At 50.1% G+C, this 17,869-nt stretch overlaps 1 protein-coding gene across 1 annotated transcript in view; it reads left to right on the top strand.

Annotated features, from left to right (window-relative positions):
* Trabd2b (TraB domain containing 2B) overlaps nucleotides 1-8,365 on the top strand; it is a 198,122-nt gene extending 189,757 nt beyond the window's left edge. The window contains exon 7 of the mRNA XM_005072097.4: nucleotides 3,145-8,365. Within this exon, the coding sequence (XP_005072154.1) occupies nucleotides 3,145-3,349 (205 nt within the window). The 3' untranslated portion in view covers nucleotides 3,350-8,365. The remainder of the gene's footprint in view (nucleotides 1-3,144) is intronic.
* Nucleotides 8,366-17,869: the final 9,504 nt, after the last annotated feature.

Raw genomic sequence — 17,869 nt, 5'->3', positions numbered from 1 at the left:
CAAGAAACTACTGAAAGAATCACACAGAGTACTGTTGCAGTCCCTCCGCACAGGGCTTTGGCAGCAGGGAGATGCCTGTAAAGCAGCCCTGCAGTGACCCTGAAGTGACTGTTGCTAGTGTTACTTCCAGAGTCTCTGTTCCAGCATGTTCCAGGCTCAGTCTCCCCAGCAGGCTGCTTCTTGGGGCCTTCAATGTGTATTAGACTCAAAGCCATCAATGAGCCAATGGGGGCGCTGTGAAACACCGCCCCCAGTGCAGCGAAGACATGCTGGGTACACACCTGTCACCCATTACTGTGGATTAGTGCTGGTGGCAGACAGTGGCATATGGCTCCCAAGATAGTGTCACTGAAAAGGCCCTGGAGCCTCAGCTCTACAAGACCCTGGCGATTCCCATCTATGGGCCCGTTTTTCATCTCAGGATGGAAAGTTCCTTCCACCTCTGGTCCACTATTAGGACGCATCACAAGGTTAGCCCACCGTCTGCAAGACTGAGGGAAGGGTAAAGACATTCCTGGGGAAGGAGCCATGGCACAAGATGTGAGGGCTGATAGGCTCCAGGTTCTGGGTGGAGGCAGGGGAAGCAGCAGGCAAGCTGAGCAAGATGGGTCTTTGCCCACATCTGATCTCTCAGTCCAAAGAGGACAAAATCCAGTTGAGAATCATGTGTTCTCCTCCAACAATGACGTGGAGGGTCCTGTCATCCAAGCCTTGCATTCTCCAAGTCTGGTGCCCCTGCGTCTCTCTAAGGGGGTAACTGGAGGCCGGTCCTCTGAGGCGATAACTAATTGGAAGCTGGTCCTCTTCACCTCCCCCCATCACGTCTCTGAGACCCCACTCAAGCAATAAAAAATCTCTAGTCTTTGGCAAGGGGCTTTCATCTTTGGTTTTCAATGAGCCAAAAGTTCACTTGTGCCCCTAGTTAGGCACCAGCTCCTCTTACTAGCAAAAATATAAATGTAGGTGATGCCCAGTGCCGACTCTTGGGGGGTTCCTACAGACCTCTAGTGCCAGAATCCATCCCTGCTTCAGGGAACCCCAGGAAGGGGTGACAACTGACATAGTGCCTGGCACTAGCCTCACTTGTCTATGCCTTCCCTTGGATTTCTGCCAGCGTGTGACCTTACTTCTGGCTTTTACCGCTCCATTCTTGCCCTTTCTTCGTATAGATTGGGAAACTGAGGCCTGGAAAATGGTACTGGCCCAAATTTACAGATCAAATCAAGGAGGTAACCCAGACTTGCACAGAGCTCTGTCTTCCAGCCAGTCAGAGGGGCCTTCCCACACTTGGGGTCCTGTCAGCTCTGAGCAGACTTAGCCCCCAGTGCCAGCCAACTGCAGAGCCTGGGAATGTGCAGTGTGTTTGGTTTGGCCTCTAGATCGTTGTGCCATGAGACAGTTTTCTCCTACATGAGCCTGGGAGGGGGTGGGGACCTGGACTGGGGACCAACTTTGTGAGCTGAGTAAGCTAGGAAGGAAGGAGGGAGGTTGCATTTAGAGGGGCTCGTCCCCCTCTTCAGTCCCACTTCATTTTCCTGGGACTCTTTCCAAGCCATAAAAACCCCACTTGGGCTCCAAGGGAGAGTTTTCATCTTTATTTTTCAAAGCGTGAAAGAAAATGCCTATAGGTGCCTTGTGAGACATAATTCCCATTTGGTCTTGTCCTCCTAGTATAGCCTGGTCCCTGGCTCCAGCCACTTCACAGGGCATCTAGCCCACTGCCCTGAAGATAGCCCTCAAAGCCTCCCAACTACCCAGGCTGGGACACACAGCAGCAATTAGGCATGGACGTGTGTGTGTGTGTGTGTGTGTGTGTGTGTGTGTGTGTGTGTGTGTGTGTGTGTTGCTTGCAGTTTTCTTTTTCATTAGACAAGAAAGGGAGAGTGGAGGCTGAGGTAATGACCTCTGCTAGGCAAGGGCCTTTATCTCTTCCAGGGGCTGCAGCCAACAAGGCCTCAGGCTGATCCTGGAATCTGCACATCACTGTTCAAGGTCTTACCAGGAAATACTGCACTTCACAAACGCCCACAGTTCATGCTACAGAAACAGAGGGTCCCAGTGCATCTCATCTTATTAAGAATCCCCATCTCCTTCAAGCTCAACAGAATAGTAATATGGCATAGGTATAGCACTAAGCATGTACTCAGAAGTACGCTGTAAATGAGGGAAGTTATTAGGGGAAGAGGCAAAGACACAAAAATATTAACGATAATTTCAAAACAAACAAACAAAATCACCTTCCCACACCAGCCAGGGCCAGGCACTGTTCTAAGATTCCTCGGTTTAGAAACCTGTTCTGAAGCCCTCATATAACATATGTCCCACTGACAGTGAGGAGAGTGGGGAGCGGAGAGTGTTTTAGGTGAGCCTTCGCTCTTCAAGGTAGAAGGGCAAGTCTCTAGAGGTGAGTGAGACAGTATCAGCACGACAGTGGATATGATGGGCATGAGGTAGCGGTAAAGCGGCCAGGTGTAGTGAGATGGCGACAGGCCCCATGTGGCTGAAGGCCGGCATGACATGAAACAAAGCCCACTGGGCTCTGTGAGCTAAAATGTGCCGTGGAAGCCTCTGGCTCACCCCTGTTTTGTATACACACCCTGCAGGAGCACCATACCTACCTCCTCTGAGAGAAGCAAGTCTTTCCTCTCCTGACCCATGGGTGTACAAACCTGCTTTGCCCAGAACCTGGTTACCAGTAGCCTCCTTGAGGTGCCCCCCCTGCTGAAAGGGGGTGGTGGTAAGACACATTCTGAGGGCTTATTGTGACAATGGAAATCTTGTTTGAACCACTGGCATGGGGGAAGCTCCAACCAGGGCACATAGGATGCTGTGGTGAAAGTGTGTGTGTGTATGTGTGTGTGTGTGTGTGTGTGTGTTCTGTCACCTTCAGAAACCTTGGAAGGAGCAACAAGGGGCAGAACACCTGTAGACAGGTGGAATCTATACTCTGGAAACCTCAGAGCTATCTCCTCCACGACCTTGCAATTGTTTCTGCCTGGGACCCACCGTCATGATTGGTCACAGGTGGGCCCAGCCTGTCCTTGGAGGTCAGTTGAGCTAGAAAGATATCTGGAAAATATAGAGCTGAACCCAAGCTCTCTTCCTAGGAGGAGTATGCTGACAGTCACTGTTTCCTCCTTCCAGCACCACTGTCTCGCCACCCCCGCTGCCCCTCCAGCCTACCCCCAGCTCCGGGACCACCGAGCCCTTTGTCAAGTCCTCACAGCAGCTCCAGCAGCAGGACCGTGTGGGGCCTACCAGCAACTCAGCACCTACACTGGGCCTACCCCCTGCCATCGCTGCTGCCATTGTTGTCCCCTTCCTACTACACACCCTTGGGCCGTCCTGACCTTGACCACCCTTGCAGAGAAGCCAGAGAAACCACAGGAGTCTGTGACCACACCCACCACCTGCCACCACCTCAGAGGGTGCTGCCACCTCAAGGCAGTTCACACAAGACAGGGACTTTAAAACACTAGAGCTTTATTGTACCCAAATTACATCTTCTCTTTTGTAGAAGGTCTTAATTTCCCATAGTGCTATGGGGCTCTTTTGTAAAATATGTGTCCATATTAAAAGAGAAAGTGTATTTATTCTATGGATAAAACTATTTTTATGTAGCCTATGTTATAGTCCCTGAATTAGCCCCAGCACCAGCCCAGGGAAGGAGCCCAGGTTCCCGTGACCTCTGTGACCTGTATGGACTATGGCTTTGAATTGGTCCCAAGCTTCCTAGTCAGGCTTGGCTTCTCCCACTGTAGGCATCTCTAAGGGCAGCCCCATGCTTTGGAGAAGCTGAATTTCATAGCCAGAGGCATGGTGGCCAATCATCCTGCCCATCCCTGGATGTGTCCAGGCCCTGGAGGGACACTTTAAGAAAAAAGAATGCTGCTATTTTTGAAGTCCCTGAGCGTCTATGGACTGGGCCTCCAGAACTCCTGGTGAGCTTTTCCATCAGAAAGGGAGACTGGTGCTGAAGCAGGTGAACCCAGTCCCGTGGTCAGATGGCTACACTGAGACCCAAAAAGTGACTGAGGTTTACCCAGTGTCACAAAGCAAGTGGGCGATCTACGGTCCAGTGGCACTGGCCCAGCTTCCGTTCAAGAAGGGGTGATAAAAGCCCAGCTGAGTGAAGTGAGCTGGGCAGAAGGACAGGAGTTGGCACAGGACGGATTTAGGGGTGACTGAGTTCAGGAGTCCCCAACTGTGGAGATGACAGCGGCAAAGAGGACCACGGGCCAGAAGCCAGCAGGTGGACTCCCTGCACTCTCCTCGCCATAGATCCTCACACTAGTGCTGTGAGATGTGATGACCCCATTTCGAGGATGACACTGAACCCCCAAAAGAGGGGAGAAGATCTGCCCAAAGTTTACTCCCCGCCCCAGATTAGTGTGGTACAAGAATGATCCTTGTCTCCTGGACTGTGTTCTGTCCTTGTTCCTATCTGGAGAAGTGCCTAGGGAGGTGCAGCCCCCAAACTGGAACCCTCCCTGGCTTCCCATGGCAGGCAAGGGGATGTTTCACCAGCTCCCCCTGCTGGTCCCTGTGGCCAGGGGGCTCTAGCAGGATGATCCATCAGTACGGGCAGTCAGAGAGTTGAAGCACAGAGAGACAGATGTATCCCTCTGCCCCCGGGGGCTGACTGGGGACACAGTAGACCAGTGTGGGCTGAATTGCAGCCTATAGCTCAAAGCTGGACTTGTGGTTCATTGGTTATTTAAGGAGTCCTAGGTTCGGAGAGCAGGGACGACCCACCACCTGTCAAGAGCAGTAAGAGTAACACAAAGGTCCAGAAAGAGGAGAGACTTCTCCAAGGTGCCATAGCTGGGGCAGGCATGTTAACTCCAGTCCTGGTCTCTCACCTCACTGCACATGGGTTTCCCTGGCAGGCTCGATGGCGCCTGGTTGGCGGAGGCACCGCCATGCTCAGGTTGGCAGACGTCTCCCTTTTGAGATGGCAGGATTCTGGGCAACTCATTGGATAGACAGGGGTCCCACAGGCATCCTGGCAGGCTGCAGAATTCTTTCCAGCTCTGCCCCAGTGGGCAGGTTTAAGCCTGAGACCTGGCAGGATTCTGGAACTCTGCTTCACAGGGTCCCGCCAGCCTCATGGGCACCACACTGTAAACTGAACTTGACCTCAACCAGGACTGGAGTCAGTTTATCCTTGGCAAAAAAAAAGAAATTTTACTTCCTATTGCTGAGCGGAAAGGGGCTTAGCTGCCTTTTAAAGCAGGCTCAGAAGTTAGACATCAAACAGATCGTGCAGAGCACTATTGGGATGAGATAAGTGTAAAGGAATTGGAAACACACAGGCCAGATTCCCCTGTTTGGGGCAGAGTATGGCATGAGATGTATGGAGATCAAGCCTGAGGTTAATTAAAGATGAAGCATTTGGGGAAACAGTCCAGGCACCTGACTGTGTGCCCAGACCTGTGCCAGGCATGGGGCCAGAATGGTGAATTAATGCAGCATGTAATCACTGGGGAAGCACGGTGCCAGGGTTACACATGCAGACTGAATTGTACCCACCCTCCTGGGCACAGAAGAGTCCACCATCAAGGTGGGACTGGTGGGTGCAATCCTGGGCTAGTCCTGCCCCAGCCCCAATCTTGGGCTGCTGTCTGTCCTTTCTTAAGTTCCTCAATTCTGCTTTAAAGTTTTTGAAGAAAGACAATGTGCCGTGCTTAGCAGCACATCTCTGGAATGACTGTTTTTGGGAGGCTGAGGCAGGAGCATCATAAGTTTGAGGTCCAGCCTGGGATACATAGTGAATTCTAGAACCGCTTGAGCCACATAGCCAGACCCTATATGAAAAATAATGGAAGGAAGAAAGGGCTAGGCCGACAGATCGACAAATGTGCAGGGTGGCATAGACTTAGAAAAGAGCAATTGCTGCTCAGACATCTAGGGCCGGCGTTCCTGGTTCCTGGATCTCTACTAAGCCAGGGTTGGAGTAAGGAGCGAATTCAACTTTGATGGCCAACATCCCAGGAGACCTTAGGCACAAAAACAGAATGTATATCTAGGCCACTTAAACTTCCTATCCTGCTCTGAAAACGCCAGTAATCTATCAACAGTTTCTCAGACTTCGTGTCCCGTCGAGCTGGACTCATAAAACACAAAGCCCTATTCCTCTGAGAGTTCCTTGTGTATTTTTAGGACTTTCATTTTGACATTGAGGCAGACAGAAAGACGGAAGGCCAGGGGCCCAGCAGATTAAGTGACCAACACATGCTGAGGGTAAAAGAATCAGGGAAATGCAGGAGGTGCAGGACCAGTCCCCAGGGTCAAAGGTTCGGAGTCTGCCATGTGTGGGCTGAGGGTGACTTGGAATGTTCATCTCACACTAGGTGACCCACGCACATCCTCCTCACATGGAGTGTGGTCACTTGCTACTTTCTGGCCTCATCTAGACTTGGGCAAGCCTGGGAGCTCAGGTACTTTGTCCCATCACCCCACCCAGTACTATTGTCACAAGAGATCCCAAAGAAGAGAACTGCTACCAAAAGAGAATTTCTTTAAAAAGGTGATATTCTATGCAGGAGTTACGGCTTAGATAACATCCTGGATGCCAAAAAACAAAAACAAAAACAAAAGCCAGAATTGGGGTAGTGATAGCCATGAGATAAACACCAGGTCCACCACTTGGCATTCCAGGCCCGCCGTGACCTGGCTCAGCTGATCTTGCTGGCCATTCTCATCCTTCCCACCCCAGCCCTGACAAATGGAATCGTGTTTGTTATTTCTAGAATATGCAGTATTTTATACGTGCTGCACATGCTGCTCCCCAGGAGAAGCTCTCTTTCCTTCTCCCAATCATTTGTCCTATAAGAATAAGCCGGGTGGCACTGGCTCCCGGATGTCCCCCTGGAGCCCTTTATGCAGTCCCAGTACCTATTTGTTACCATGCCCACGCTCCAGAGATGGGCTGTCTAGATATGAATTTGCTCCCTGTTGTGAATGCAAGCAACTTGATGTGTCAGGTTTTTTGTTTGTTTTTGTTTTGTCTTTGTTTTTTTAATGTCCTTCAACACAAAGGTGATACTCCAAAGATGTGTTTGAGAGGGACAGGGGAAGAAAGGGAGCCAAAAAGTGAGGAAGAAAATTTTGGAGCTAGGAAAGGGGAAAGAGCCTCGGGTCTCTTTTGGGGGCAGCTTCCACCTTCCCAGCCGGTAGAGGACAGCACCAGAGAGCAGAACTCTCTAGCGGGAGGGAGAGGCATGGTGTGCAAGGCCCCAAGGCCCACTGACTAAAGCCGTGGTAGCCAGCTGGAAGTCTTGGCACAGGACTGGTGTAAATGACATGGCGGTGCCCCCCCCCCCCCCGGCTCTGTAAGGCTCAGGTTCTTTAAACATTGTTAGTTTTCCAAAAATTCATCTAAGCAGCCAAAAATATCACCCTGGCTGGCTGTCTAAGCCTGTAGATTCAGGACTCAGTCAAGTCTCCCGTTGCTCCTCCCCCATTCTTCCACGGCCCAGCCAGACTTGCCATGAACTGGCAGAAATGTCTGCAGCCCTTGGGCAGGGAGGGGATCTCTTGGGGAGGAGAGGACTGGATTGAACCCCTGCCCGTGGCTCCAGCCCAGAGCCCTTCTGTCTGTGCCCAACCCTGGGGAAGGAAAGGCAGGGCTTATAAGGCCCTTGGGGCCCCTTCCTGACCCTTTCCAGGGAATGTCAGCTCCTCACAGCCTGACTGCAAAGGCAGCCTGTGATCTTTCCCCCTGGAGGTGGCCTGCACCTTCCCTTTCTTGCTGGCTTTGGGTAAACCCTTGTCCCTCTTTGAGCCTCCGTTTCCCCATGGACCATAGGGAGAGTTTCTTGGGAGCAGGAAGGGAATTCTGTGTATAATCTCGGGTCTCCTTGGAGGTGAAGTTCCTCCCTTCCCTAGACCAGCTTTCCATGTAGGCCCCACAGGCTGCCATGATGGGAGCATGTGACAGACAAGAAAGCATTACTTAAAGGCTCCCTCCATCCTAAGGCCTGCCCTGGGGAATGTGGTTTTGAATGGGATCCAAGTCTACAGGGCCCGGTGTGAACGACCAGGGACTCTTAGGCAGGAGTGTCTCTGGTTGCCAGGCTGGGTGGGAGGAGCTCTTGGTTCCCGGCGGGGAGGCTGGCCTTACCCTTTGCCCAGCTCTATGTCTCAGATTTGTCGGCCATCCCACTGTGCCTCACTGTACCAAGCTGGCTTCAACCCTCACAATACTTGTGGTGTTCTTTGTCACCTCCTCCCTCACCCCTGTGAATTGTCATGAAGAGTTCTTTAAGAGTATAATAGAAGACAAAGAAAGATGCTATTAATGTTATTTTGCCAAAAATATTTTTGTAGCATAATATATTAATAAAAGATATTATGAACTTAACCCTGGTGTTTCCATGTGCTGAATTTTATCACCCTTTCCTTCTGCAGGGAACACTTGGGGAATTACCTGGCTTGTGAGGACCAGGGCCTATAACAGTGTGGCGTAGAGAATGTGAATGACCCCATTTTATGCATAAATTTTGGTGTGGGCTGAGAAGGTGACTCGAGCAGGGACCTTGTAGGTGCAGGGCCCAGCACTGGGCAGTGTGCATGGCCCTTGCCAGGCAGAGGGAGCTGCCTATGTTTGGACCAAGAGTTGTGTAGCTGTGTTACACACCACTGGGGCCTGGGCTTTGCTAGAGAAACCTCCTTCTTCTAGCTTCCTCTCTCATCAGAGTTGTTACCACTCATGGTCACAACTTTTACCTGCCTCTCCTCTCGGTGACTATCCTTGGCTTAGACCTACTGGGAAATTTCTGCCAGCCACATCCATTTACCTTTAGTCTATTCTCTTCCCTGAAGCCAAAATGAGTTCTTCAAACCACAAAAAATGGCCATGTGTTTCCCTGCTTTGAATATTCTACCTACCTCCCCAGTATTGTTGGCAAAAGACATCCAAATCCCTCTAAGATCCAGCCCCTGCTTATGCTTCCAGCAAGAAAGCACCTCTCTGCAGTCCCTATCCCAGGATGCAACACTCTGTAGTCATCGCTTGTGCCTTCTGTTGCTTGGCACTGTCAAGCTTGTGTCAGCATGTGTTGTTGTCAGTGCTGCTAGGCTCCCTGCATCTCCATGTCTCACCCACTCTTCCCTGGGCCCCTGTGCATCCTGCATGGCGCCAGCTCCAGAGTCCCTGCTCTAAGGAACCTTCTAACCCCCCCCACCTAGCTTGTTCTCCCAGCTCTCTGTACCTCATGAACTGAGGGGCTGAAGTCATTGGCACGTTCTCTCTTCTTGGCTCCAGTACAGTGCATCTCTCTGTTGTTACCTCCAAGCACAGTGATCGATTGCTGCCTCATAGACACTCTCTGTAGTGAGTCCTTGTGGAAGAATCATGGAGTCCATGAAAAAGGAAAGAGTTAAGGGGGGGGCATCAAATAAGACACGTTGAACCTTTTCTGCTTCATCACGTGGAAGCATCTAGTGTCAGCTCCTGGGACCTGCAAGTTTCACCAGGAATGTCATCAGAACTTGGGCATAAAGGAGATGTCCACTAAAATGTTGAAAGTCATCATGGGCTGCAGAGATAGCTTAGTCAGTAAAGTATGAAGAACTAAGTCCAACCCCTAGAACCACTGTTTTGTTTTGTTTTGTTTTGTTTTGTTTAAAAAAATCCTGGCATGGTGATACACATCTGTAATCCCAGTGCTGAGGAGGTGGAGATGAGCAGGGTCCCTGGGCTCACTCGACAGCCAGTACAGCCTACTTGTTGAGCTCTGGGTCAATAAATGTGTCATGATGGGCCCATTTCTAGGCATGGATGTTAATGCTGCAACTGGTAGCTAACACTTACAGAGTATTTGTAGTATATCTATAATCCATTCACCTTCAGAACTTCTATACCTTAGTTCCATTTTAAAGATGAAGTGAGCTACAGAGATGTTAAGTAACACGACCGTGATCACATAGTGAGTGTGCTAGGCTCAGAACCCAAGTCATGCACTAAGCCAGTCCCATTCTGCTAGCCTGGGGATGGGAACCATGGTTATGAAGTGGACAAGGAAAGTGTTGACACCCACACCCTACAGAACAGGTAGTTGAGGTCGGCATTCCATGAGGCCAAACGTGTCCTGGGACCCATCCAGGACTTCCCTGTTCCTGACAACTGCATGAAAGATCTCCTGGGAGGAAGCCATACCCCGTTCCAGCCCGTTAAGGTCTTCTGCAGTGACATCAATAGTAGGAGGATTCCTGTTGTGGACCCAACCCTGTGCTCTGCTCTGCTCTCTCCCTCCCTCACTGTTTCCCTCCCTTCCTCTTTTTATCCCTATTTCCCTCCCTCCTCCTCCCTCCCTCCCTGGGAGCCTTGTTCCTCAGTTCAAGTACTCCCTGAAGAAAGCTGTGACCCAGAAATGGGACATTATAGAACAAGTAACTAAGAAGAAAAGATACTCCTCCAGGCACCTGCCATACTGTTTTCTACACGGCAAAGGTGACAAGAGGGGACACCCCCATGTTTGTACCTAATGTTCTGTTTGTAGGCTTTTCTCTACCCACCAGGAATGCCTTCCCTGACCCTTTCCCCCTGAACCAATAATCATTAGAGTGGAAGACACAACCAAAGCCACCCCTCTCTGTAACACAGCCAAAGGCAGGAGACCTTTCTATACTACTATTAACAAGTTCACAATGAAACTGACTCATGGAGGAATCTACTAGAAGGTGGGTTTCAACTCACTGAAGGGGAGAGACCTCCCTAGGACCCATGCCTGCTGGGAAAGGTAACAGTTCTTTAGCAGAGAATGCTAGGAACTCTCCATGGAGAATGGAGCCCCACAGGCTGTCTTTCTCCCCTTCCTCTGTCTACCCCCCCACGCTTACACACACACACACACACACACCACACCACACACACACACACACACCACACACCACACACCACACACACACACACACATGCACACACACGCACGCACACACACACACACGCACGCACACACACACCATCTCCTGACATCTCATTCCTGTGCCCTCGTTCCTTCTCCACCGCATCCCTCCCTCTCACTCTGAACATCTGGGGTTTGATGATCCATCCTAGCTCCACTGTGGAGCTAGGCTGGCCTCTTGGGATGAAACCCACAGACCCTGGTTTTCAGTCCTCTGAAAGCAGACCTGGGCCTTGGTCTGCTTTATGGGCTCAGGCAAGCTCTGCTCATCTCTGGATGGGGCAAATCATATTCACAAAATCCTTTTCAGGAAAAAGAATAATCTCAGGAAGACTGCCTCCCCTAGGATTTAAAGTTGGAAGAAAAATCAGCTTCTCCCATCTCCAAGGAGGTGGGTAGAAGACATTCTGTATGACCAGCAGGATAATTTCCATTTCTTTCCTGACAAAAAGAAAACTGAAGAGGCAAAAGGAAGAGCGATGTGATAGTCAGTTTTCTGTTACTGCAGCAAACGCCTGAGGCAGATGAGTTTATAAAGCCAGAAGGTCCCTTTCGTTTCACAGTTTTGAAGGCTTCAGTTTGTTCTGCTGCTCTGAACCTGTGGCATGACAGCAAAAGCACAAAACAACTCACTTCATGGCTGGGAAGCAAGAAGCAGAGAATTAAAAACAGACCCAGTGGTTCCCCCTTAGAGGGGGGCCCAAAGATCTACTACCAGGCCTCTACTCTGAAATTCCCACCCCCTCTCAACACAGCTAGGAATCAAGTCTTTAACGTGTGGGGCTTTGGAGGACATGTCAGAGGCAAACTATAGCAAAACTCAAACCCAAGGAGCTCAAAACTGAGAGAAACAAAGAACCTCTCTCTCCTGGGTTGAAAATCTGCAAGCAGGTATTTCCGCCTCTGAGCCCCATAGCCCTGCCCTCTCTAAGAGGTCTCCACTGCCTGTGAAGAATGAGCAGAGCCCACTGAAGGGCTGATTTTCATAAGCAAACAGACATGGCAAGCTCTGGGACAGGGAGGAGTTGGGAAGGGCTGGGGATGCAAGAGGAACTTGCCAGCTGCTACAGAGTAGGAACAGCCTGGCCGTGGGTGACTGGGCTGTGAGCAGACAGGGCGAACGGTTGAGCCCACCAGACCGGTGAGCTAAAGGAGACAGGAGGCTTCAGGCTATGCTGAGCCCAAGCAGAACCCTGCCTCTCTCCATCATGGAGATGCTAGTGCAGGGCAGAAATCAAGCAGAATGGGTAAGATGGGCACGGGATGTGACTCCAGCTGCTGTTCACACAGCTGTCAACCCAGGTGACCAGGCAGGCCACTGTATGACACTGTAAAATAAAATTATCATCAAAAATGCCCTTTTTTGTGTTGGTTGGTTATGTTGGTGCATATAGTGGTGTGTGTGTTGTATGTGTGTGTAATGTGATGTGTGTGATGATTGTGTGGTGTGTGTGTGATGTGTTTGTGTGGGTGTTGTGAGGTATGTGGGTATGATGTGTGTTTGTGTGTGATGTATGTATGAATTTTTCTCTTTTTTTCAATTCTTTCCCCCTGATCAGTTACAAATAAAAAGGAATAACATTTTCAACCTGAAGATCAAATTCCCAACAAGGAAAGCTGGAGCATCTTGGGGTTTCCTGGTGCCCCTTCCTAGCTTCCCTTCACTTCCTATGTCCTTGGAATGATGGCAGTAGATGCTTGGTCCTGCCACACAAGCAAGACCTTGACCAAATGCTGGGAAGAGAATGCATGAGATCATTAAAAAAAACATACTTGGGGAAGAGTGGAGAGGAAGCAAGGATGCGGAGATAGAGAGGATGCTAGAGACAGGAGGAGGAAAAGCAACAATGGAGAGGGTCTGGTTGGGAAGTCAGAGAGAAATGAACCTATGGGGGTCGAATCAGGAGACTGGACCACTGCAGTCTGAAGGCAGGAATAGAGTGGAGCAGGGTCTCTGTGGCATGAGGAATGTCACCATGCACTCAGCAAGCTCAGCACAGATTGGGACCAGAGGCCCAGACATGGGCCTGGAGACAGCTCTTCTCAGACAGAAGCCTCCTCTGCACAGGGAGACTTGAAATAAATCCCTTCTGGGACACCACTCTGTGCACATCCGGGGGCCACAGCAGCTTTAGAACAGAGAGGGGCATGGTACAAAGTAAAACTGATGCCCTGGGGTCAGTCTCATCCGTCTACTGAGCCTCAGTGTTCACACCCTCACGGTGGGAAAGCACAGCCGGAGCCCAGAGTTGCCCAGAAAAGTGGAGCGGGTACACCTGTGCTTTGGAGAGACGAGAAATGCAGGCCATTACTGCTGATATCAGGATGAGCAGAAGAAAAGGGAAGAAGAGCACTTACTGGGCGTCCTGCCTTAGGCCTGGACACAGAAACAGAATGGCCCCTGGGCTCTCTTACCTCGGACACCCTTCTGCTGCCTCACTGGGATCCCTACGAGGATGAACTCAGCTGAATCCTTTCAGCTCCTTCCATCTCTGGATCAGCCACATCCCAGGGGCATAGGAGTCTGGGGGGTGCTTAGGCTTGGAAAGTGGTCCCCTACATCCAGCAGCTGCCACCAGAGGGTCACACTACTCAGGCTGTGGCCTTGAGCTCTAAATGGACCTGAAGGAGCAAGGCTGAAAAGAAGGGTGTGGAGAGGCAGGCAGGTAGCCTGGGGCCCCTCAATGCACAGAGAAGGACCAATAAGAGGAAGCTTACCTGTGGACTCCGCACATTGAGGTCTCGGCAGTGGTCCCAACACCCTAAGGCTCCTTCCTCTTCCAGCCTTGGCACACTGTGGCTTACCTAGATACACAGCACTGGGCCAAGTTCTGTTCTCGGCATCACAAACCGATTGCTCCCCAGAACCTGAGACAATGGGGTACCAAGCCCCATCCTGCGAGCTGGCATCATAGGGATATGTTCAGAGGAAATGATCCGTCCCACAGAGACTGTGCGTTGACACTGCTGTGCTCCCAGAGACAGCAGCGGGAGTCTGGGAGCAGGCAGTGCTGTGTATCTCCTGTGGGTGTCTCTGGCCTCAAGGAATGGCTGGTCCTCAGGGAGCAGGGATGCTGTGGAGCATGCACCTGCATCCTCTGCCTCCTTGCTGTCTACCTCCCCACAAGTCACTCCCTAGGACTCTACAGCTTGTTTGAGCAAGGTCTCCAACCATGTGTCCCATCGCATCCCGCAAACCAGGCTCCAGACACACAGAGCTACTGAGGGCTGGGCTCCCTAAGTATGCACTGGTTTCCCAGCTCCACCTTCCAGCCCCACAAGCCCCCCGCCCCCACCCTCAGATTGTTGCCCTTTCTCCCTATTTCCAACTGAATGTTTTCTTCCTGTTCAAGGCCTGGACAAATTTCTACCTCCTTGTAAGCTTGTCCTGCCCTCACCCTCACACGTAACACCTCTTCTGAAGTCCCAGATTGTTCTGTGAATCCAGTCTCAGGATATGGTTTTCTGTACATCTAACTATTAAATGTTTTTTTAAAGGCAAAGCCCAGGCCTTATTCATGTTTGTGTTTCATCAGTGATGAGAAAGTATTTAGAACAGAGAACATGCTTATTTTATCCATTTTAAACATGAGATGAAGCACCACCCAGTATGTGTGTTAAATGTGTGCAAAGTAGTGGCTGGAGTTGCAGAACTTAGCATGTGCAAGACCCTGGGTCCATCCCAAAAAAAAAAAATAATAGCAATACAAAAACAAAAGATGGAGGCAGCCACCCATCTTTATCTGTAAGTTAGCTTCTAAATATGTTTTCCCCAGGGGTTGCACCTGTAACTATAGGTACCAGGTGGTACAGGGATTTGGGGTGTATAGTTGTTGGGGGCACAGGGGATGCAACTGTGGATCAAAGATATTTGGTAACTTGTAGAGAGACTCATATAAAAACTTGCTGCACTGCCTCAACACCCCACCGCCACCCCAACCCCACCATCCAGCCTTGACAAACATTCTTAGGAAAGTTCGTTTGTAATTATCCAAACCTAGAACTAAAATGATTTCATATAAACACAAAGTATGTGTTTGCTAAGTTTTAATGCACACTAGTGCTTACAGGAATGCGATGTCCATAATGGAAGGAGGCTATTCTGAGGCTATTCCAAACATTACCAAGAGTGGCCCCATTTGCAAATCCCACCACTTCCAGCAATGCTCTACAGAGGCTGACAGTGTGAGAGCCTCATATACCTGCACCACACTCCTCTGCAACCAGATTTTACCTGTCACGACAGCATCAGACAGGTGCAAACTTTTGTCTACTGTGTTAGATCCACAAGTGGTGTTGGCTACAAACATTAACATATCCAATCACATATAAGTTTGTTCAAATTATTTTTCTTTTATTTCTTCCTCTTGCAGCTAAGGTATTTGGTTTGGGTTTTTGCTTTGTTTTGTTTTGTTTTTATTTGTCACCACATTGGTGTTGCCCATAAGTTTTACAGAGGGCATGAAATGTTTGCACTGACATAAGACACTGGATCTGAAAGTCTGAAGGCACAACCACTGCTCTGCACGTCTCCCGAGGGTCTGTGCTCAGAACTAATGCACCTTTGCCCTGTTTTCCTGTGGCCTTCACTGCGTGGTCATCCTCAGGAAAGCAGCACTTAGCTCCCAAAGAAGGAGGTAGCATGGTGGAATGCTACAAAAGACAGCTGGCCTGAGTCCCAAGGCCTGCCATGGCTGCTTGCTGTAAGTTTGTCCTTGAACATGTCCCTGAACCCCCAGTCTGGTAAGCCAGAAAAATGAGGCTGCCTTTATAGAGCTGAGATAGTGATCCGCTGAGACAACACCCTGGAAAGCTTTGGACCTGCAAGATGACAGCAGTGTGTGTTATGACGGTCCTTGAAAGAAGCAAAGCAGGTGCCCTGCATCTCCACAATCCCTGTGACTTCACTCAAAGTCTCCAAGGGGTTAGTTCAGGCCCCAGTGGTGTTTCCAGTTCTGCTTTGCCAGCAACTTCATAACTAGCATCAGGACAGAGACTCAGTTTCCACCCTGGAAAAATGGAGGACTGGAGCAGGTATCTGCAAAGTGCTGTCTGGTTCTAATGGGCTGGAAGTGTTTCTCCACCTTCCAACCTCTTGACTCATCTGCCAGATTTTGAAATCATCTCTTCTTTTAAAAGAAAGTGGTTGTATCAAAGGCTAAATCCTACCAGATAACTGCCGCATGTGTGAGCTCTCTGCCTGGTCAGTTTGACTCTGTTAAGCTTGTCCAGGATGTGGCAGGGAGCCCCAGGGACTTGTGAGAGGCTCTTCTAACACTCCGGGATAGAGGTCAGTGTCCATCATAGCGTAGAGAATAGGCTTGGGACATGTGGAATTGCGGGCAGGAAACTCAGCCATGGAAGTGTGGGTGGGGTATGGGAAGGCAGGTGGAAAGGAAATCACAGATCTAGTGCTGTGTGAATGACAAGATGCAGAGAGAGATGACCAGAGCTCCACCAAGCTCCTTGTCTGGGAGTATTGAGCAGTGCTGAGGTCTAGTCTGTGGACCTGGGACTTGATCAATGACTGCCATCTTACTAAATACAAGTCTTTTCTCTGTGTGATATCGTTACTCTGAAGGCACGAAGGAGTAGCAACTTAACCAGGGAAATCAGGAGGCCTAGAAGGCTGAGCCAACTCTCCCAGCGGCTTAGGCCAGTTTTCCAGAATAGGGAAAGAAAACAAACACTGGGGCCATCAAGCACCAAAGACCCTGCTGAGGGCCCCCTGGTTTCCATCCTTGGTTCCGCACTGGTGTCCACAGGACTGACTGGCTCAGCCCAGGTTAGAAGCTGCCCCCAGGCTCACCACCGTCACTCCGGTGCTCACTGCCTAGGGACTCCAGCCAGCAAGAAGTGCTCTTCTGCCTGTAGTTAGTTTTGCTCCATGAGGCACTCTTTCCTTTCTGGAGAAATCTGCCCAGCCTGCTGCTCTGGCTCCAATATCACACTTCCCTTTCAGCTTTTGAATTTCAAAGCAAATCTGAGACTGACTGCAAACAGATGGATGGGGTCATTTAAAAAATCCCCAAGCAGGGAGCAAAGAGGCCCAGGGTTGTAGAGAGGCTCCCTGGGAGAATGCATGCACCCAGACTGTGTTCCTCCCTCTCTACCTTCTGTGAGCTCTCTGCAGCAATAACACCACACACGGCTTTCTCACCTTCCCCTCTCCAAACTGCACTGGCCTTCAAACCTCAACCTCATTCTCCATTTCCCAGGAAGCTTTTTGTGGCTTCCCCTCTCAGACTATAACCTTCCCCCACCTAACCAGCTAACAGATTCTCCCTGGATCATAGCACCATTAACTTCCTGGATTCGTGGTATCGATCATATGCATCTTGCTATATTCTTGGCAAGGACTTTACAAGTCTTACGTCTCCAAATAGATTATATGCTGAAGATTGGGAAAAGCCTCTCTCTTTTTGACTAACTCAGTATTGGACAAATGGACGCCAACTAGGTACTTTATGTGGTTTAAATGACAATGGTAGGAAGTGAATAGAGTCACCACTACTAACCGGTGTGAGGATCTGTGGTAAATGATTCAGGGAATGTCCTTCTATTGGAGGGGGTTGGGGCACTATCAGGGTACTTGGCTGCTTCCAAGAAGAAAGTGACTGAATGGTCTCAGATGGAGTTTCAAAAGGGACACTGAGATGGATTGTTGGGGCTGTGGAGTTTATTAGAAGAGTTATTAATGCCACTGACAGGCAGACAAATAAATAACAGCATGGCTGAGACTCTGAGGAGAGTCTATATCCCAGCACCAGAGACAGACAGCATGGCAGGCCTCTGAGGAGAGGAATCAGAGATCACATTGCAGAAGTGAGAGTCCTTTCTTTCTAAGGGTGGATAGGTTTCACAGCATCAGCCAACAGTCATGCTCTCTGATTCCCATGCAGAAAGCAAGGTAGGAAGCAGGATGTGTGGCCACCAATACCAGCTATGATATCATCTCC

Source organism: Mesocricetus auratus, unplaced genomic scaffold (assembly GCF_017639785.1).
Source record: "Mesocricetus auratus isolate SY011 unplaced genomic scaffold, BCM_Maur_2.0 Super-Scaffold_100014, whole genome shotgun sequence".
Lineage (NCBI taxonomy): Eukaryota > Metazoa > Chordata > Mammalia > Rodentia > Cricetidae > Mesocricetus > Mesocricetus auratus.
This window is presented reverse-complemented; position numbering and strand designations above follow the sequence as displayed.